Source organism: Camelus bactrianus, chromosome 14, assembly GCF_048773025.1.
Source record: "Camelus bactrianus isolate YW-2024 breed Bactrian camel chromosome 14, ASM4877302v1, whole genome shotgun sequence".
Classification (NCBI taxonomy): domain Eukaryota; kingdom Metazoa; phylum Chordata; class Mammalia; order Artiodactyla; family Camelidae; genus Camelus; species Camelus bactrianus.
In genome coordinates, this window is record NC_133552.1 from 11,783,632 (window position 1) to 11,806,593 (window position 22,962).

The following is a 22,962-nucleotide window of genomic DNA, read 5'->3' on the forward strand; positions in this document are numbered from 1 at the left end:
CCCCTTGTGAGCAAAGACTGGGAAGCATTCGTTTTTATATCACAGCCGTCCCGGTATAATGACCTACAGGTCGTAGGTATACAGTCAATGTTTATTGAATTAACAAAGCAGAAATAGTAATGGGGTGCAAGTTACAGAGGCCTTGAAGTGTCATATTTAAGGAGTGTGGACTTCATTTGTTGGGGAGCCAGGAGCTCTTGCACAGAAGAAGGTCATGAGAGGAGGGTGGTACTGGAGTGTTACCATGGCAACAGCGGTCACGCCTCTGAAGATTCAAGAGGTGATGAAATGAGTATCACTTTTACTGGTATCAAGTTAGATGTAGAAAAGCCCAATGCGTTTTTGAAATGCAGGTTTAGAGTTCATAGAAGCTAGCTAGCATGGCTGGGAAAAGGAATTTGAAAGTTGCATGAATGGCATGTAGAGCTGGGGGGAAAAAGCAGCAGTGACAACAGTAAGGTAGAGAGAACTTGAGAGCAATAATGTCCACTTTGTTCGGTACTCTGGCGCTGACACAGTTTTTCCCCATAGGCTTGCAACCCTAAATATCCAGACTATGATAAAACAGGCTCGATTTGCGCGAGTGAGAACATCAATGACACTCTGACCCGGTACCGATGGCTGAGCAGCGCACCCGCGGGTCCTGATGGCGTGACCAGCCCCATGAGAGAAGTGGACTTTGACACCTTTTTCACGTCGTCCAAGATGATCACTTTAGACTCCATATACTTCCAACCTGGCTCCCGGGTGCAGTGTGCGGCCCGCGCTGTGAACACCGAGGGCGATGAAGGCCTGGAGCTGATGAGCCCTATTGTAACCATCGGCAGAGAAGAAGGTAGGTAGTGCACAGCCGTGATCCCAGAAAGGTCGTGGGAACGCCATGGAATGTTATCAGTGTCTAATTTCTGGTTGTTCATTCCTCCCAGTGCCCCATGTATTCCATAATCCTCTATAAGTGCTTTAAAATAAGCCATTTTCACAAAAATATTCATGAGAAAACAAATATTTAATCATTTTGCATTTTTCGATCACTGCTCATATGTCACGCTTTTTGCTGTGAAATGAAAAATAAGGCAAGATTCCTGCCCTCCAGGAGTTCATACTCCAGTTTAAGTCTGGACAGGGCAGCACTGAAGTGTACAAGTAGCAGTGATTAGGTGTAGCCTGCACGGATCAGGAAAGGCTCCATCAAAGAGGAGACACTTAAGCTGGATCTTGAAAACAGCAGAGAGGAAAAGCATGAGCCATGACTCGTAGGAGCATGAAAAAGCATGGAATATTCTGGGAACTCCAAGCAGGGAAGTCAGCAGCGTGTGAGGGAGAGGAAGAGGGATCAGGAGATGAAGCAGATGGTCCCAAGGGTCAGATCTGGACAGGGGGGCTCATATGTGATGCCACGGCACCCCCACTGGTAATGTTGGATGAGCAGGAGTTCACTGGGGGCAGGAGGGGAGGATTGTCCAGGTAGAGAGCTATGCACAAATGCCCATACCTTATTATTACAAGGGAGGTTGAGTTCAGGGTTGGAGCCCAGACACAGAGGAGGTGGGAAATAGATGTGGCTGGAGACAACACGAAAAGACAGGAAATCCACTTTATAAACCAATTCTTTACTCTGCGGAAGAATTTTTAAATCAGATTTAAAAAATAAGTATCCTTTTATAAGATTCTATTTCTAAGAATTCCATTTGTATATAATGCTTCAGAAATATATTTATTGCATCAGGAAAGGTTATATAAACCATCTCCCAACCTTATGTATTCAGGATCAATATTTATTGATATCACATACAGTAAACATGTTCTTTTATTAGGATTAAAATATATGGTTTTTAAATTTCTCATAAAACCAAACTATTGTGTTGGTACCAAAAAAATAAATTAATGCTTTAAAATGAGCCCCCTCCAATGAATAAAACAGACATCCCAGACACCAGGGCCTGATTCTGATTTTATTGCTATTCTGAAAAATCCCTGTATATTTCCTACATTTTCTAGAATCAGAAAAGAAATTACATATTTCCTAGTTTTCTTGAAATTGTAATCCAGCATTGTGGGAATCTCTTCCATGATACTAAAAGGAAAATACCACAATTCTCTTAAAGCAAATGTTGGAGGAAAATGTTCAAGTCAGCTCTCTTGGGGGAGATAGGTAGATATAAAATGAGTTATAATTTACAATCCATATACTCTAAAAAATTACATACATAGAGCAAACTCTACCATATACATTTTGCTCTCTAAGGAGACTAGTTTTTATTTTTAAAATGAGTGCATTTTTAGTTTTATTTGAATATAAATAATATATATTTTATAACCGGTCATAACTATATTATTCTAGGGTAAACATCCAATTTACTTAAACTACAATTACTTTCTTCCTGTGTCTGTCAATTATTTTTCACTATGTCTGTTCACATTCTCTTTTCGAATGATTTCTTGAATATGATCATAACGAAGGATGCCCAGGACATATTAAATCACAGCGAACACTAAAAAGAAAAACAAACAAACAAAAACACAGTGAACAATAACTATTTTTTCTCAAGCTGCATAAAACACCCAAAACGTTAAGAAGTAGCCACTGAACTCTCTGCTATGATGACTTCTCCAACTATGGTCTTCTGCTTTCCAATACTATCCACTCTCAGCAATGTCTTAGTCCATGGAAAGTTTTAAAGTACATAGATAAAGAGTGCCTATGTTTAAGATATTCTGTAGATGTGCACTCTTCTCTTCTTTTAGCGTGCATCTCTTCATTTTGTCTTGAGGTCTTTGCCAGCCCCGGGTGCCAGGGGTAGTGGGAGCAGAGCCCTTCTCAGCAAAACTGCGCTACACGGGCCCCGAGGACTCCGAGTACACAAACCTGATCAAGCTCACAGTCACGATGCCTCACATAGATGGTAGGTGACTCGGGTAAGCAGATCCATGGGGGTGGTTGGGCTTCTCTGCTGCTCATTCATTACCTGGTTTGTTTTACTGAATATGGGCAGCCCTCATTTTATTGCACTTTACAGATACTGTGTTGTTTAGAAATTGAAGTTTTGTGGCAACCCTGCTCTGAGCAAGTCTATCAGCATCGTTTTTCCAACAGCATCTGCTCACTTCATGCCTCTGTGTTGTATTTTGGTAATTCTTGCACTATTTCAAACCCTCCACCAGCAAAAAGATTATGACTCACTGAAGGCAAAGGTGATGGTTAGCATTTTTAGCACTTAAGTATTTTTAGTGAATGTACATACATTTTTAGACATAATGTTATTACACACTTAACAGACTACAGTAGAGTTTAAACATAACTTTTATATATACTGGGAAACCAGAGAATTCTTGTGACTTGCTTTATTGCAATATCTGCTTTATTGTGTTGGTCTAGGGAAAAAACCCACAATAAAACCGAGGTATGCTTGTACTCTGAATAACCAAACATACAGTAAGTGCTCGATTTATAATTTAAGCTTTCAAGCCCTGCTTCTCTTAAGTATTTCTGTTTTCCTTCTGCCCAGGTTTTTTTCAAAATCTGACAACTTTAGCCTTTTTATAAATTAGATAAATAACTTTGAGAGTGTCCTAAGACCAAAAAGTTTGAAAACTATCACTACAGAGTATAGTTTAAGGGTTGGCAAACTTCTTCTGTAAAAAGCCAAATTGTAAATTTGTGCTATACAATAGAACTTACTGTTTGTGTATTTTATGTATAGTAATTGACAGCTGCATTCTTATATCTGCTTCTGCATTCAATCTATTGCAATATATAATTTTTTGTAGCCTCTGGAAAATTCCACTATGCGCTACTGAGAAAATAAGCCTGGAAAAGTCAAATAATAGCTTAGAGTCGTGAAAACAGCTTTAATGTTACAGATCTCCTGAAAAGTTCTCGAGACCCTCGGGGGCCTAAGATACCACTTTTATAATCCCTGTTCTGCAGTATTTTATAGCACTTGTCTTCTCAAGAGATAAAGCGATTATGAAGTGTCCTAAGCCTGCTGCTGTTGGTGAGACTGGTCACGGTGATTACAAAAATTCCTTGTAGGCATGCTCCCTGTGATCTCCACCAAGGAGCTTTCCAACTTCGAGCTCACCCTCAGCCCTGACGGCACTCGGGTTGGAAACCACAAGTGCTCCAACCTCCTGGACTATACCGAAGTGAAGACCCACCACGGTTTCTTGACGGATGCTACAAAAAATCCGGAAATAATTGGAGAGGCGTATCCTTACCAGTACAGCTCATCTATCAGGGGTTCCAATACCTTACGCTTCTACCGAAACCTGAACCTGGAGGCCTGCTTATGGGAGTTTGTTAGCTACTATGACATGTCAGAACTGCTCACGGACTGCGGAGGCACCATTGGAACAGATGGGCAGGTACGGGTTTCTTCTAGCATCTCAGCTTTGCTCACTGGGTAAACCAGTTGGTTTTGTTCAGTTGCATAGACTTGGAATAAATCCCAACTCTCGTCTTCCTTCTTGGTGATATAGGTTATTAGGCAACAAGAAAAAGCAGATCATCATGCTGTAAGCTCCAAATCTACTTGGATACTACAAAATCCAAATACTAATTTCTCTTTAAAGTAAACACTTTCATTTCTTATGTTTTACATGGATCCCATGACGTATTACGAACCGTCTAAAAATGAAGATTGACTTACAGTCCTCAGGGTCAGTCTAGTTTTTCTCCCTCCTCGTTGTCTTTCTTCTTCCGCCACCTTCTATCTTTCTCTCCTTCTAGCCTCACTTCTCCTCCCTTTTCTTTCTAGTTTTCTCTTCTTTTCCTCCTTATCTGGTTGCTTCATTTCTAACATAGGCAAAAGTATTTTCGTTTAAATACTATTATTTCTACTCTACAGTTTACTAATTCCTCTTCATACTACACAGACAGACATTTACACATAAAACGCACGCACGCACACACACACACACACACATACAATCCCCTGCTTGGTCACCACCATCAGCATCAACAAAATTATTGTTAAAATAGTAGGGAAGTAGGTGAGTATAGCTCAGTGGTAGAGTGTGTGCTCAGCATGCAGGAGGTCCTGGGTTCAACCCCCAGTACCTCCATTTAAAAAATAATAATAAAAAAAATAAACTGATAAGGAAGCAGGGTCTCCATTAGCAGTTACAATAAAGAATCTAAAATGTGCAGGGTATAGCTTAGATTTGTAATGAGTGTTTTAATTCAAAGCCGTGTTTTGTCCTACCTGGACTAAAACAGAGAGTTTGTATAAGTAGGCTTATAAATTAAAATGTTGAATGGTACCCAGAATATATCTTATCTTTCAAGATTTAGTCAAGGTGAGGCTTGATTTTTTTCTGTGCTATATTCCTGTGGTGTTGAAATATAAAACAAGTAGTAACAAGAGAAAAGTCATTGATAACTATCAGTTTAATCCCAGAGCAAAGCTGTCAATCTTGATAAATTCTGCTGCTGTCAAGTGGGCAGCCATTTGTTACGTCTGGGAACTATTAGACTCCAAGGGAGTGAGACTTTATTTCCACCTCCTCTAAAAGCAGCAAAATATCCAGAAACTTGCATGGGTTAGTAAAAATCGCAGATAAAAACAGCAACAGGAAGACAGAGGGGAACAGTAGAAAAAGCCTGGAAATTGGAATCAAGCAAATGCAGACGTCAGTTTGGCTCCGGTGTTTTCCAGCGAAGTGTTCTTGGGCAGGTTACTTAAACCCTCCTAAGTGTTCGTTCTTCCAAGTCCCTCTTCCCCAGCCTGTCTTTGCCACTTGAAAGAAACGTGGAAGAAAGAAGTCCTGCCCCCAGAATAAAAACACTCATATTAACACATCTACCTCAGCCTTCTCCTTGAAAGGTCAACCACGTGCGTTCCTTCAGCTGCTCACCACAGAGCTTGTTTTCAATCCATTATGAAATCACTCCTCTTTTCTTTCTGGACGCTCTTCTTTTAGGATCTTGCTGAAGTCACAGGCTCTATAAACAAAATGGGACACAATAATAGGATTGCAGTGGAGTTCTGATCCTTCTTTGTTAAAAATCACTTTGGACCACAGAGCTTCTCTGTGAGTCTCATGCCATCTATAGTCTGTTTTCACCCTTAAGAATGTTTTCTGTCTTCTCTGCAAATAGCAGTACTTTTCCGTCTTTTATACATGCAACTTCTCCAGTGAAAACCTTGCATGCAGCCTGCTTTATCCTCTCACATCTGCCCACTTCCCCCGTGTAGCAAAGGCATTCTGAATGCAAATTCTGTCCTTCAATGTGTTGTCTCCTACACCAACTCTCGCGATAAAACACTTAGCTAAACTGACTACACTTTGCTGGAGTTTTTCAATCACAGTTCTGTTTAATTCTTTAAGTTTAGTGTTTTGTTTTGTTTTTTTCTTCCCAGTACCATTCCTAACAAGAGAAGTTACTGCCCTGCTTCTGTAGCTGAGCTATTTAACTGTTGTTACCCTAAGTGAAAACTGGCAACTCTAGCTTTCAGTGAAGTTTCACCTGCCTGCAAGGTTTGTGTCACATGAGACTCAGAGATAAGAGAGGGTGCAATCTAAGAATTATTGAAGCACCCAATTCTTACCGGGTTTATGTTGCCTTCTGGAGGAAGATGGGCAGCTTGTGGTTTGAGTTTCTCCTGAAAGGATTTTTCTGCTTTTGCATTGTTGCAAATAAATTTGATAACATAATCATGATGATCAGCATAATAGGGATGACCAGATTTGGTGCAAATCATTGAAATTTCAGGATCTTCTGATAAAATTCTAAAAGCCTCAGTCTAAACGAAGTGGCAATACAGCCTAATAAAATATGTTGCTTACTCTCTCAGAGTGAAGCTCAGGGAAGGCTATCCTGTTTCCTCCAACTTTCTTGAGTTTGAACTTCAACTTCTCCTCCAACTACTGATACTTAAATATAGGTGATATTTAAATATAGGTGAGAGAGAAGAAAATATATATTAAAGTAGATACAACTTTTGAGATATTTTCTTAATTTTCCTCATTAGTTTTAGGTTCTAGAGAAGAAGAAAAAATATCTAAAGTAGTAACGAAAACAGTAACAATGATGATAATAGTAACATCTAACATGTATTTAATGTTTACTCTATGCCTGTCATAATGGGTCAGTACCTTACATATTTCCACTAAGTCTGTCCTCACAGCAACACTGAGACAAGTATGAATTTTGACCCCCTTTTTGGAGATCGGAAAGTTGAAGCAAAGAGAATTCAAAGAACTTGCCCGAAGTCAATTCGCTTGTCAGCCTGTTCTCTTAACCACATCATGACACTTATCTGGACATTTCATTAAATGTCATTTAATTGGGTGAATGTGAGGAACGGTTATGGTCACAGGTGAAACTGCAGGAGAGGCAAATAAGCTTCTTCCTCTGTTCTTGGTAGAAGAGCAGAACCAGCCCCAGGTCTCCTTGTTCTCTGCCAGGTCCGCACAGCCCCAGCCAAGCGCCGGCGGACGTCCCGTTCCCTCTGCTAGCGCTTTTCTAGACGCGCCACCTCAGCAAGGAAATCACTCTGCAAACAATTGCTTCTGCCAGGAACGGCATGATGAAGGAGGGGAGTTTTTCCTTCAGTGTTCTCAGGAGAGAACTCTACTGCCTTGAAATATTGCCAGGTCCTTGCATTTTCCTTTGTGATTACAAAGCTCTTTCTAACAGACTCATAAAGGTCTCCGCCTTCCTTAACCTCCTACTGGCAGATGATTTAACTTACAAGGGAGAGTTGCCAAACTGCAGGGATCACCTGAAACATCCAAGATAGTTGTCTGTGAACAACAAATGAAGGGTTACTAAGTTTTCTGCAGTTTGACTGCAACTAGCATTAGCTGATATTAAGACTATTTCTGCTTAAGCCAAAATACAAAAGAGGAAAGTAAAAATTTTAAGCAAGACATTTCATTTTAACTAATTATTCCTAAGACATCTTAACTATTACATGTAATCTTAAACATTACATATCTCTAATAAACATGCTTGCTTCCAGATCCTTCCTGCTTTATTTCCCCTCCTCTGTATAATAATTTAAAAGTACCTTATAACAGTGTTATTCATAATAGCCCAAAACTGGAAATAACCCAAATGTTTATTCATCAGCGGATGAATGGATAAATAAATGTGGTAAATGCCTACAACACGATGCTCTTCAGCAATGAAAGTACTGAAACACGCCACAGTGTGCATGAACCTGGAAAACATGCTGAGTGAAGGAAGCCTATCTCAAAAGACCATATATCGCATGATTCCATTTATGTGAAATGTACAAAATATACAAGGACGGAGAGACAGAAAGTAGGCTGGTGTTTGCCAGGAACTGGGACAGGAGGACGGAATAAGGGGGTGACTGCTAATGGGTACAGGTTCCTTTTGGAAGTGATGAAAATGTCCTGAAGTTGATTGTGATGAAAATTGCACAACTCCCTGAATATATTCAATACCATTGATTTGTCCACTTTAAGTAGGTAAGTTAGATGGTATGTGAAGGAAAAAGGACTTTAAGTATAGTAGGCTGAGAATTATGGAATTTGTCTGAAGGATTTTGGCTGCCTATCTTTTGTTGCAAAGGAAAGTGTAGTAACAAGTATTGAATTGCTCTAAAATGAGGGGAGAGGACAGTGGTGTTGTGAATGCTGTCATGATTTCCTCAGTGATTACTCAGAATCTTCAGTTAAGTGAAAGGAGAAAATGGCTTGTAGAAAATTAGCCTCGTTTAATTAACAACACTGAATCGCGCTGACAGATATCATTTTATTGTTTTAGGTCCTAAACCTAGTGCAGTCCTACGTGACTCTTCGAGTCCCTCTGTATGTCTCCTACGTGTTCCATTCCCCCGTCGGGGTGGGAGGCTGGCAGCATTTTGACCTGAAGTCAGAGCTTCGTCTAACTTTCGTGTACGACACTGCCATCTTGTGGACCGATGGCATTGGCAGCCCCCCAGAAGCCGAACTCCAAGGTGAGTGAATAGGGTCTTGGAAGCCTAGCTTTCTCACCTATTTGAATAATTTAAGAGAATTTTTTTTTTACTGTGGGTAAAAAAAATAGGAGCAACTTTCAGTATCATTTTTATCATTTTTAAAATTATTTTAAAATAATTTCATTTTTTGTTTATGCCAGTTATAAAATTCTGGTTTTTGAAGTGAAAAAAAAAAAAGAAAAAGTGAATGAAGGGCCACAAATGGCAAAATATTGTTCTTTTTTATGGGTGAGTTGTACTCCATTACATATATATGCCGCATCTTCTTTATCCATTCATCTATTGATGCACACTTAGGATGCTTCCACAGCTTGGCAATTATAAATAATATTGCTGTTAGTAGCGGGGTATATGTATCTTTTTGAATTAGTTCTTATTTTGTGGTTGGCTTTATTCCTGTGATAAGTATGTAAGTTAAAAAAGCTAAAGCTCTAAACGTTCTTAGAAACAGTGAACAGTACGTATATGTAAATTTTTAAAATGTGTGCAGTATATTGTGTGTATGTATTTACATGTAATATATTGTATATGTGCTGTCAAATTGTAACAATCTACCTAATAAAAATGAAAAAAAATTTCATTTTTGTCACAGAAAAACTATTTTAACTGAAGCATATCAATACCTCAATTTCTGCATAATAGGCGACTGGTAAATGTAATTACCTGGAAGGTGATTAATCACTAATGTGTTACTCAGTACAACCTATACACATCTCTAGAGTTTGGAAAATGGGTAGAGGAAGTTCCAGTTGAAAGTAAGGAATGAACCCAAGAGAAAAAGTTGCACATGTTTATTTCTGAAGCAGAGAGATGCATTTTAAAGCCCAGTATAAATGTGTGTCCTGAATTCTAGTTCTGGGTCTACAGCGAACTAGCTGTGTGATCTCAAACGTGTTCTTAACCTTCGGCACTCAGTTTGTTATGAAAGATGGACCAGACTTCTAATATTCTTCAAATATTTTAAAAATTCTGTTGTTCTGTAATACTTAGGCTGGATGTCTTACGACAGTGGTGGTGAATGCCACTAAGTATTGGGCTGCATAAGCGCCTGCAAAACTGTCTCAATCTCAATGTCAGAATCGCAATTCAAAATCCACAAGCGTAAAATGACTTAACCCCTAGTAGAATGAGTGCTGCTCCTTTCCAGACGTGCACTGCTTTTCTGGTTCCATGCATGTCTGACCATCATGCCTGCATCACTTTTTATGAGCCAGAGGGAAATACTCAGAGGCCATCTCAAAATCGGTTCTCTTAAACAGATTGAAATTCCCTTAAAGCTATGTGGAAAATATTACAACCACCCTGAATAATCATTCTCGATCATTTCAGATGTTTTCATCCTGTATCTTGCCTTAGAAAATGTATGTTTAAGTGCATCTTACTGCAGACCCATCTCTTCGTTCTCAGCTTCTACATAAAGTTCTTGTGTTTCCTTCTCGTATCTGGAGCCAACTTTGGTCAACTTGCTACATTTCTTGGGAAGGCTTCAGAGTTTTCATCCAGCCTATAACATTTGGAATTATTCTGGAGAACACAAACCCGTTTCCACCTATGTGTCCAAATCTTCAAAATGTGACGAGTTCACCCTGCCTCCCCATTTACAGCTTCATCCTTGTGGCCTAGAGCTTTAAAACCTATCTTGGCCTGCTGTGTTCAATCTGTATATTTCACATGGACCTCATTCATGTGACCTAATTCTATTTTGCCTGCCTTCCAGACATCACTTTCTTGTTAGGGGAAAAAAAAAAGAAAGAAAGAAAACAAAAATATTTCTGCCTCTCTGACCACTCAGAATTTTTCTGATAATACCCTTTGGCTAGCATGCTTAAAGACAAGATGAATCTGAATTTGTTTTTGGAAGAAACCCCGTACATGAGGAGTCCCTGGTCACCAATATGTCCACTCTTGTGCGCCACCCCACCCTAGGTTCTCTCTATCCAACCAGCATGCGCATCGGAGAAGAGGGGCGCCTGGTCGTGAACTTCAAGACGGAGGCTCAATTCCATGGCTTGTTTGTCCTGTCACATCCGGGTAAGCCCCGTTGCCCAGTCAGTAAAAGCCACTGCCCACACAACCAGGATACCGTTTTCCCACAATTACACATATTTCAGCATGCTTCCCTATGGGTTTTGAAGCCCTTAATTTCAAATGAGTTGCGTCTGCACAGATGCCTACAGGAGGGCTTGGTAATTGTTCAGCTACGTCCTAGAAGCTACAAAATACAAAAATACAAAACGGTTCAAGTACACATAAAAGAAAACTCTATTCAGTGGATTTAAAGTGAAGTTTTACTTCCTCGGAGAGCTGAGCCACACCATTCCCATCCCCTGCTTCAAATGTGTTGTCCCAAAATTTGAATTTTAGGTCATTCATTCAGTAAGCACAGCTCTTTTCTAGATACTGTAAACCTTTACAATGGAGTCAGAAGTGCCACTTCATTATTATACTTAAGTGTCAGACATGTTAACTAATTATCTTAAGTATCACCTATGAAATCTCACTGATTTGATGGACTGTGCTGTGAATATCAGCAACGTGGCAGTCACTGAAGTCCCATGTCTAAGCTTTTCTTTTAATACAAAGGACATTTCATTAGAAATGATTTTTTATTTGATTCTTCTCATTATTAAACTGGTTTGCACATTTTACCCGTGTGCCAACTCCTGTCAGATTGGAAGGGAAAACAGTTCATGCCCTGTCTTCTGTGTCTTTCCTTTTTCCGGGTGGGAGCGCTACACAATGGCTGACAGTTCAGGAAGAGAAAGAAGGTTTGCTGTATTTTTATGAGACTGAGCTCCAAAATACAGAATCAAAAAGAATCATTTTGCTTTATTGTAATTGACCATTCTGGAAAATGAGGATTTCCTGGTCTTTAAAGTTCCCTTCCACATGTCTACCTTTCTAATAAGCTGAATCTTTGTTTAGCCACAATTGAGTCAATCTAATTAAAAATAGATTCCATTTATAAGTTGGGTTTGCCCTGTTCTGTGGATGCTAATAGACTGAATTTCAGCTCATAGTTTCAGTGCACAATAAATGCATTCACATCCGCCTTTATTGAACTGCTCTGCCTCCCTGGAAAGTAGCCCTGAACTATTTGAGCATTTCTGTACAATTCTCTTTTGACAGAATTATGGAGTGGAAAAAGCGCTGAGTTAGGAATCAGAAGGCAGACATCCTGGCTGTGTGATCTCGGGAGAGTCACACAGTCACTCTCAGCCCAATTTCTTTATCTGCAAAATGAGGATAATTATACCAACCCTGCTATTTTGCAGGCTTATTATAAGAATGGATGCAAATAAGATATCATAAGGCACTTTGAAAACTCTAAGCTATCATGCACTCTTTTAGCCACTATCTCATTATCATTATTGGTGCTTTTCTAGCATCCTTCACAAGCTCCATGATCATATCAGCTGATCATCCAGGTCTTACATTTTCCCTGCGCCTCATAAGAAGTGAACCAACCTATAACCAGCCAATCCAGCAATGGAGCTTTGTCTCTGACTTTGCAGTAAGTGACTAAGGCTCTCACTTAATTTTCTTTCTCTGCTGCTTTTGATTGCACCGCAGATTCTTTTAAAATGAAAAACCCAAATGTCCTCTCTTCTTAAAGGTACGTGACTACTCGGGGACCTATACTGTAAAACTGTTGCCATGCACCACTCCAGCACATCAAGAGTACCGGTTGCCTGTCACCTGCAACCCCAGAGAACCTGTCACTTTTGACCTTGACATCCGATTCCAACAGGTGTGTCTCATAGAGTTCTTTTCCTGTGGAGAAGCCTACTTTGTTAAAGCCATGGTTTACTTTTATCAGTTAAAAAAAAAGAATCTCACCCAACGGCTTCAATTCTTGCAGGCTGAGAAAAAAAAAAAAAAGAAGTCAGATAGGAAAGGAGCAAGGGAGGAAGGAAGGAGGAAAGAATTGCCCTTTATCGGTTGTTGGCTCAGAATATAAAACCCACAGTTTAAGAGTATGGAAGGGTTATTATTACTATTTTTTTCTTATGTGATCTGGTCTCCTCCTGGAGTTTGCTGCCTTGGAGATTTGAGAATTTTCCCCAGAGTTCTTCACTTCTTCGTCTTGTTCTTGATCATCAAGGGAGAATAAATATCCTGTAGTTTATGCCGCTTCAAATTACCTAATTGCCATTATGTATTAAAAGAAATGTGAGGGCACCTTTTGCCCAAGAACTTATACTAAATGTTGGTATTTATCAACTGACTGTGATATTCACAAGTCCTTTACACATTCCCATAAACCAGTGGAAATGAGCTCAAGCAATGCAGGTTAGTCCCATTCAAAAATGGTCTAACCATGACAGTTTTGCCTTCTTAAGAAGGTACAAAACTAGTAACACAATTCCCTGGGTTGGTTTGGTTTGGTTTGGTTGGACATGAAAATCACAGTGTTCAGTGTTCTGCCTGTCAGTGTACAAGGCATGTGTGTATCTGTGGATAATGTATGTGTGCACCACCGGAACCATCAACAACACATAAAAGGCGCTTTTACACTTGGTTTTAGGTCAGTGATCCAGTGGCTGCTGAGTTTAGCTTGAACACCCAAATGTACCTTCTCTCCAAGAAAAGTCTCTGGTTGTCTGACGGATCCATGGGATTTGGGCAAGAGAGCGATGTTGCTTTTGCAGAAGGTATCACTTTACGAATGAGAGGTCTGCTCCGTCTGTTTGCCATTGTATCTGTCGTCCTTTGCTTTCTTGGGTTCGTGTTTGAGGGGGAACATTACAACCTGTTTGTGGGTTTGGAAATATAACTCTGGCTTTATCATTTTGGCAGGGATGGGGGAGGGGGTCACTGAAGTTGGATATATGTTACAGGGTGGTTTTTATGCTGGGGAAGTTAACCTCTATTTCCCTTATCTAAGTGACTTCTGGAACAACTCTGGATTTTTTCCTTGGATTTTTTTTTTTTTTAATTTATGTGCCCTCAAGTTCTGCAGCTGCCTGAGAATGGAGCTCGCGGCCAAAGGTTGTACCTGTCTTGCTCAGTGGTATATTCCCAGAGCCTAACAAAATGCCTAGCACACATGGTAGGAGTTGGGTAATAGCTGTGAGATAGGTGATTAAATACCAGGGCGTTTCCTTAAACCCTCTGTCTGACTCAGGTAAAGCTAACTCAGATTTTTACTGATGTTTTCTTTTTTTAGTGTCATTCTATACTAATTTGGCTACATCTCGCCAGCTAACTTATTTATATAAACTGGACTTTAACTACAATGGGATGTTATGAATGTTAAATTAGAGGCATTGCCTTGAGGTTCTTCCCACTACCAGCTGAGCATGGGGGTCCTTAAATCTTCAGTACTTGTGGTCGTCTCAAAGCGGTCTCCTCTGAGGCCTGGGAAGGGACCAGATCGTGAAACTAACACAAAAAGTTCTTCAACATTCGATGCCAGATCAGGAAGAGAAGGAAGTACTTTCTAGTGTCGTTATTGTCACAAACTGTTTGCAGTGCCACATAGACGCACCTTGTCACTTAACAGAAATAGCCTTCCCACGTCTCTGTTTCAGGTGATACCATTTATGGTCGGGTCATGGTGGATCCTGTCCAGAATCTGGGAGATTCCTTTTACTGCAGCATTGAGAAGGTGTTCCTGTGCACCGGAGCGGACGGCTATGTTCCCAAATATAGTCCAACGAATGCAGAGTATGGCTGCCTGGCCGATTCTCCTTCACTCTTGTACAGATTTAAAATTGTGGTAAGTGCTTCGACCCAAACAATGAACTAGGTAGATACTCAAAGTTAAGCAGTTTTGTCTTAGACTTTTTAAACAAGAGCATCTTTTTGAATGAAACCAAATGACATTTTATGGTAATGGTCACTTGCACAAAACTAATTAGGAAAACCTTCGGCGCTTGCAAAAGTTGGCAGTAATTAGCTGCAGCAATCCTCATTTCCTTATTGTCTAAAGGACAAAGCTCAGCCAGAGACACAAGCCACCAGTTTTGGAAATGTCCTGTTTAATGCCAAACTGGCCGTGGATGACCCGGAAGCTGTTCTCTTAGTGAATCAGCCTGGATCTGATGGATTTAAAGTTGACTCAACTCCACTCTTTCAGGTGAGCCAATGACACGTTCACTACAACAGCTAGGTAACCACATGCAAGTCGCTTCACGTCTGAAGGCTCAGCCATCTCATATGTAGAAGGCAGTGGTCGTAATAATGCACGGAGTTAATGTGAATATTCTATAAATGTTAGCTATTATTATGTTTATTCAGATATTAATATTATGTAAAGTCTATATGTCATGAAGACCCTTATTCAGCCGAGAATCTAAATCTAAATCTGATGATTCTTGGGAACCCCGCCCTTCTTACTCAGAACCTCCTTTCGGTTGACTTTTCATGACCACTGTTCTTGGAGTGATCACGTGTGAACTGCTGGACTCAGAAAAACAATTGTGCACAGCCCAGAAATCTCCATTCTTAAAGACTTCATAGACCAAGATAGAGAGCCCAAAGCTAGAGAGAGAAGGCAGAAGGAGACCCAGGAGACCACAACACTGAGCGGACAAATGAGACAGATTTGGAGATGTATTCACAAGGATGTGAATCCTTGGGGGAGCAAGTACATCTTTTAGGTTATTTACTAAAAATTGTCCAGACCAGATGGGCTGGAGAAATATGTTATCCTTATTCTGCCAAAAGAGGGAAGCTTGAGGAAGCATGTCTATTATTCTGAATCTTTTCCAAGCATGAAGTTGAAGTATGATTTTTTTTAAATTTTGTTTTTGTTTTTTTTTTATTGTTAACTCTCAAAGCATTTGACCTCTCCGAAATCCTGAAGGCGTCAAGGAGCCGTAAGAAAATGCCTTCTTTTCACAGACCCTGGAAAAGCAGAAAAACTGACCTTTCCATGGCCTTCTGTGTAAATATGCAGCCAGCCATACTGGGAAAGAGTCCTGAGCTGCAGAAGGTCTGAGCTCTTGTCCTGCCGCTGAGACTAACTAGTTCAGGGACATTGGGCAGTCACTTCATGCTACGTGTTCTCATTTACTCAGTTTTTAAAATTTTTATACGATTTTTAAAGGTTACACTCCATGTACAGTTATTACAAAATGTTGAGTGTATTCCCGGTGTCGTAGAATACATCCTTGTAGCCTGTCTTACACCCAGTGGTTTGTCCCTCGGACGTCCCCCCTCCCCCGCCACTGGTAACCGCTAGTTTGTTCTCTGTAACCGTGTCATTTACTAATTTTTCAAGTGAGTAAGTTAGCCTGTGTGATCTAGAGTTCCCTACAGCTCTGACAAGTCATAGCTTACCAACCACTTACCAGCACATGCTCCCTTAAGAGCTGCGCAGAGTATTCTGGAGTGCTTTACGCAAAGCCTTGCACATCTACACACGTAAACATCTCAGGTAGATTAATTCTGCAGACTAAATTAAATTATTGTTTATTAGCTCTGCCACTCGTTTCTCTTGCAAGGAGTCGCGAGTTTTTAGGTTGGCACAGTATGCAATTTTCTGATGAACAGAGCGGTGTGTTCTAGGTGGCGCTGGGCCGAGAATGGTACATACACACCATCTACACGGTGAGATCCAAAGACAACGCCAACCGGGGCATTGGCAAGCGGAGCGCGGAGCGCCGATACCACTCTCTGGGGAGCAGAGGGACGCCCCAGGCAGCCGCCCGGAGCAGGAAGAGGAGGCAGATCAGGAGCGCGCCGCCGCCGGCGTGGGAAATCGGCGCCGAGAACAACCGCGGGACAAACATCCAGCACATCGCCCTGGACCGCACCAGCAGGAGGCAGGCCGCCCCGGGGAGGGTGCCCCCCGACGGCGTCCTCGCCCGGGAGCCCGGCAGCCCCGGCTCGGAGGTGCGCCTGCTCACGGTGGCGGGAGGCGTCGCGGCGGGACTGCTGGCCGTGGGGGTCACGGCCGTGGCGGCGGTGATGGTGTCCAAGCGCGGGAGGCGCGCCCGGAGGAAGCCCGCGGGCGCGGGCAGCAGCGAGCCCATGATGCGCCCGCGGGGCCACCCCAGCGACAGCTCTGAGGTCTGACGACCGCAGGCGGGATTCGGCCTTTTCTTCCAGTGCCCAGGAGAAAACCTAGGAACCCAACTGCTTCGGAGAACCGGGGACTTCGGTGACAAAGCTGCTCAGAGGATCTGACTGTACTAGTGAACTTCGAGTTCTGTCCAACTCGTTCATGCATCAAAGGACAAGTCCGGTCCACAGACCACATCTTTCCTCTTGCCCAGAAGGCATCAACTATGCAGCCACAGGTCCGCGAAGCCATAGATGGACCGCGCGGAGGAATGCACTTCACATCCGAGGCCTTTTCTCTTCCACGTGGAAACGATCCTATTCAGCGGTGCTAACAGGCTCTTTGAGAATCTTCAGAGGAGTCTCTTGTTGCTATGTTAGTATGAATCTTGAAGGTGCAATTATCACATTGTTTATTCATTGTATAACAGTTTATTACTAAAAAGATTTTAACTTGTAGCTTGGAAAAAATGATAAACACATTGTTTATTGTGACAAGTTTTCTAACAGGTGAAGACAGCATTGAATTATGACCAAGGCTGGCTCGACCCACAGATCTCCTTTTCTCCTCCTTGAGAGAGAGTGAAAGGAAAAACCAAGGGAAGGGAACTCACTAACTTGGATTTGGGTTGTTCCTCATCTTTGTCAGACCCTTCTTGTTTTATTTGCTTATTTAATTTTAAATTAAGCCAAAGAATATGTTGAGCCTGGAAAAGATTGTTGAAGAGAGACTGCTCTGTTTTGGTACATAGTGAGAAACAGTAGAGTTCTTGCATGATAATATACTTTATTGGTGCTCATTTGTGGGAAATGAGAGGGTTGGTGACATTTTGATGATAAATGCCGTAGAGTTAGATTCACATTTGCAAGACAATGTTCTCTAAGAACTGAGCCTAGATGTTTTGCAGTATTGAATCCATAAATGATCCGGAGAAATATCATTCAGATGGTGAAGGGAGAATGTGGTATTTATTAATATACTGTGTTTCACCAAAGTGCCTTTTACACATACTTTATAGAATCAAAGAACATTTTGACAATGACACGTGAGGTTAACCTTCAGAGTGCATAGTCACACAACAAGGTCCAAAGCTTAAATTGGCCAGAGGATATTTTATTAGCTTTCTAATCACCATCTGGTTCAAACAGCAGGAATCCCTGCACCTGTCATTGCAGAGATGATCCTGGAGGTGGCCAGCATCACTGATCATATTCTCTGGTCAAAGCAAAAAGCATCACTCCCTGGTGTCTCCAGTTCGGTGAACTGATGCAGTGTGGTCCGTCTCAGTATCTAAAAATACAATTTGTAAAACTGCTTTCAGTGTTAAAAACCAAGGAACGTGAGTGGGCTTGCTCAGGAAGGTCTTTCTGGGAAATGTGATTTCATCAAAAAGCAGAATTTGGGGTCAGAAAGGGGAAATGTCAGTAGTTTAGTGACCAATCTTCCAAAAGCAAGTAAATGTATTTCAAACAAAAATCAGGTCAGGAGAAAAAGAACCATACCTGAATACTCAGCCTCCAGTGCTACCTGGGATCCCCTTTCATGTCTAGTTACAACCTGGCCAAGCTGGACATCCTGGTGGAACGGAGATGTTTAGAAGGCCAGCCTCTCCTCAGGTCACGCAGGCACTAACAGTCTTCCAGTCTGGTGTCTGTGAGCACGAACCATCTCTTGACTTAAAAAAGGAAGCTATACTGGTGCTGGGAGAGAGGCAAAAGTGTCCAACCGTTGTCTTTCTTCTTTGGGGCAGCTCTACACTTCCCAAAGTCTTTTAGAAAATAGGGTAGACTGTGGTCTCCATCCACTGCGGAATTTTAAAGCATTACCTACAATTCAGAAGTTTCCCCAAAGGATTTGTGTAACTATGCTGTACAGCCCCGGAGTTTGTTTATCAAACAAATGTTAACACTTTCTTAATGATCCCTTTTTCTTTAGCTTTGCTCAGCTCCTTTGCTGGCTACCTCATAACATGTATAGGAATGAGTGTGACTTGAGCAGCTTCAGATAGTGTGTGGACTTTTTTACTACTTAGCACTGGACTCAGTTTCTCCATTCTGTAAGAGCAGGGACTCACAATCAGCTTTATAGTACGTAAGTGGTCAAGGTGCTTCAGAGCCCATCCCACACTCATGGGGATCTCTCTCACTTGGTATTGTCATCAGTGACCCATCATCACAGGAGGTCTGTTTTGAGTCTTTGGGCCAGGTTGGCTTCATACCAAATTTCTCTCTACAATGATTTGTTCTAAAGAGACCACTTTGGATGAATTGGAGAGCTTACATCATACAAAGCATGTCCTTTCCTAATGAAGAACAATCTCTCCTCTGCCCACCTCCTTCTCTCTTTCTCCCTCCTCTTCTCTTCTTTCTTCCCTTCCTCCCCATGAAAAAAGAGAGCCTGTGGGAAGTAGGCAGATATAGCATTCTTAAGTATTAATTACTTAGACTTCTGCATCATTTTCTTAATATCTATTTACTTACTATGTGGTTTAATAGACATTTAATCTTTAAAAACTCTTTTTTGTGGAATAAAAATTCAGACACAATGCTGTGTTGTTCAGCAAAATAGAGCCTTAGTTTTAATATTTTGTTGTCAGAGAACTATTCTGGTACTATCAGAATAAATACCTAAAATAACTTCCTACAGAAGATAGGAGATGAGCGATAAAGCCACTTAGGTACCCAGAAGCTTCTGACTCCAGTGAAAACAAGGTCTTGTTGACATTGCATGGTAAACACAAAACACACAACTAAGGATTAAGCATTAGTGGCTCTCTTAGCATATGAGCATGAAGCATGAAAATACATCAATGTGTTTTCACGATGGTTTTATCTATTTCAGTCAATTCCCCCGTTAATGTTTACAGAATGCTCCCCTAGGGTTAGCCACGTGGAGGGATGAAAACCAAGCTGCCCGCCCTGCCTTCAGGCAGGTCGCCGTCAAATGTAGCTCTTGCTCTGAACTAAAGGGATGGAGATTTGCATGAGCTTCTCTGTCTGTGAGCCACGGCTGGAAAGCTCTCTGCAGCATCAGCTCTGGAGCCCACTCCTCCCCATCTAAAGACCCCCGCACGTTATGGGTCATTCTGAACACAGATCTAACAGTCAAGTCAGTGATGCAAACTCACACACAGAGAAAGTACCTTGCAGAGATGTCGGTGGCCCTGTGTAGTCCTTTCCTCTTAATGGCAGAGAGAGGCCCACTTCATTCCAAGAATAGGCGATAACACGTAAACTCTTCTTCTGGTCCTTAACACCATCAGCACCTCCTGAAGTCTGCCCTCTCACAAACACCACGCTGAATAATAGGAGAGAAGGTCCCTCGAATTCTGCTGCCCTGCTGCTGCTGCAAGACATCTGCGATAAGAGGACCAACTGCAGACCCAACACAAAGGGATGTGGTTCTGTAAGCAACAAAAGAGCCTCTTTATGAAGTCACTGCGCCTCTAATTCTTTTCCGAGGTACCAACACCAAGGTCAGTTTTAAAAATGAAAGCGGAACTGCGTAAAATCCACCGAGAGCCTTTCTTCATACAAATCAGTGCTAAGGGCTGAAACAGCCCCAAATCAAGCTAGGTCCGATTGTAACAGTAACAGTGAGATGTAGTGACATTCAGATTTCAGAAGCTGGGAATTTGATTTTTGGCTACTATTTTGAAAATACCTATTTAGTATTGACTTTGAAACCAATTTAGTCCTTTAATAGGAAAAGAAAAAGATATTTTAAAGATGCAAGTATCTTACATGTTTAGAATTTACATAATTGTATTAACTTGAAAACAGGTGTATTATGGTTCTTTGAACCTTTCATTATTTTCTAGCCATGATAGCAATAATAAAAGGGTGAAGGTATCTTCAGGTACCTTCACTAACCATATGGCAAATGAATGGAATTCAAATATTCAATCAGTCCAGAAATGTATAATTTGGCCAGAAACTATAATTACACACACACACATATTAAAAAACCAAACATCTCATTTCTAGAAAGAAATGAAAAACCTATCTAACTGAAATCACTCATACAAAGATTTTTCAAGGTCAACACATGGTCATTTGTGAAAGCATACTACCCTGGGAGTTTCTTTGACATTAATTCAAAGGTTAATATGTTTCCTTAAGATTTTTTTCCTAGAATTGATTCCAGTATTATGTGGTAATGACATAAGAATTTTTAGAAAATATTATCCGTAAGTTCAAAATATTCCTCACTGTTTATTTCTCTTTGTTTCTATATCCTTTGAAGTTAAGAATAAAAAACCTTGAGATTTTGGTAATTATTTTGATTTCAGTAAGAGATTTTAAAACAGAAGTGCGTGGTATTTTCCTACAATTTTTCCTAGAAAGATTACACAGAAAACTTTTAAACAAGGAAAGAAAGCTGATTTCTTTCTTTAGAACTAAACTTGATAAACCAACATATACTAAGCTAATGTGAGACTCTTTTGATTTATTTTGTTGGGAGAAAAATCAGAATATTGAATGTACGAACTTTTAAACAGTTTTGCTTTCTTCCCTGTCTTTCAAGTGCATTTATTTCCTCTTCCCTGACATTTGCTGTTTACGTTTTTTTCAGTATTGCATTTTGCTAAAGAGCAAATACAACAACATACAAAACAACTGCTCTTCTAGCAACATCTACTTTTACTTTGTTTTCTTTCCTCTTTACTTCCTTTCTTCATTTTTTTCTTTCTTTTTTTCATGGACTTTTGTTTTTTTCCTCTCTGACAAATCTGAGATGGGCCGTTCTGCTAGTAATACTCCCCTTTTAGTTTTGAAACTGTTACCATTTTCACTAAATCGTTAGCATTTTCATTCATCCAAAAGCTGGCAAGTGAGCACAGCATTTGTGCAATATCCCTTTTTTTTTGAGAATGTTAAGCCTTTTGGATGAAGGGGAAGAAAGAAAAAAACTTCCTGCAAAAGATCAAAGGCATCCTATTGAATAATGTGAAGACAATCTGTGCCTTGATTTTCTCAGTGGAAGTTCAACATTGACATTTAAGATGTAAAAAAAAAAAAAAAAAAAAAAAAAATCCCTTTTAAGAATTTAACTGAGCAACAATAAAAGGCCAAAGATCACAAGATGAAGTTGTTTTGGTGATTGAATACTTTGCAATGAAATAAACGGCAAGAAAATTATTAAACTGTTAGCAACATTAAAGTGTTTAAAAATATCATCATCAAATGCACAAGACTCTTAAACTGCTACCACGATGTGTCCTCCACGGATCACATGACTACTTATATACTCCTAGTGAATTTCAATTACAGATATTTCTTCTTTCTGATGTTTGGGTAATCTGTGACATTGGAAACATCAGTGGTGTACTTGAAAAAAGAAGAAAGAAAAGAGAAATGTAAAATTTTAAAAGCTAACATTAAAAATAAAGATCATTATCATAAAAATCACTTACAATATAGAAAGGCAATTATTAGTAAGACTAATAGAAAATTTCTGTATGTGCCCAGATTAAGCACATTACAAAAAGAAATTACAAAGCAGGGACTTTCTCCGTGGTTTCAGGAATTCAAGTTTTTGGCAAGATATTCTTTAAGCCCGTTTGTCTATACAAAAACACTTAATCCTGGACAAGGAGTTGTGTGTTTTATAATTATTTTAAGTGCCTACTTCTGTACCAAGTGCCCTCTAAAACACTCAGTAAATTTATACTTATCTAGCCACTGAGTAGCATGACTTTGTGTAATAGAATTATTTACAGAACTTAATAGCCTTTGTGATTTTCCCATGGGAATTCTTCAAAAACAAACAGGGTCTAAGCTTTTTTTTTCCTCATATATTTGCTAGGACACTGCATATCTGCTGGATATTGAAGTTTATCCCTGGGAATTCAATTATGCAAATAATTTGGAGCCATCCCATCTTAAATCTACATCTAAAGTAATTTTTGTTACCACTTGTGTTTCATAATTGCATCTGTTTTCCTTCAAAATTCATCACATGTTGAGTATAAATAAAGCCCATATAAATATAAAA

The 22,962-nt window shown here is 40.3% G+C and overlaps 1 protein-coding gene across 1 annotated transcript in view; it reads left to right on the forward strand.

The window, feature by feature from the left end:
* FREM2 (FRAS1 related extracellular matrix 2) overlaps positions 1-22,962 on the forward strand; it is a 137,023-nt gene extending 114,061 nt beyond the window's left edge. Inside the window, exons 14-24 of the mRNA XM_074378091.1 lie at positions 532-835; positions 2,772-2,903; positions 4,034-4,365; positions 8,741-8,933; positions 10,881-10,985; positions 12,341-12,468; positions 12,571-12,705; positions 13,483-13,609; positions 14,489-14,676; positions 14,890-15,036; positions 16,470-22,962. Of these exons, the coding sequence (XP_074234192.1) occupies positions 532-835; positions 2,772-2,903; positions 4,034-4,365; positions 8,741-8,933; positions 10,881-10,985; positions 12,341-12,468; positions 12,571-12,705; positions 13,483-13,609; positions 14,489-14,676; positions 14,890-15,036; positions 16,470-16,979 (2,301 nt within the window). The 3' untranslated portion in view covers positions 16,980-22,962. The remainder of the gene's footprint in view (positions 1-531; positions 836-2,771; positions 2,904-4,033; positions 4,366-8,740; positions 8,934-10,880; positions 10,986-12,340; positions 12,469-12,570; positions 12,706-13,482; positions 13,610-14,488; positions 14,677-14,889; positions 15,037-16,469) is intronic.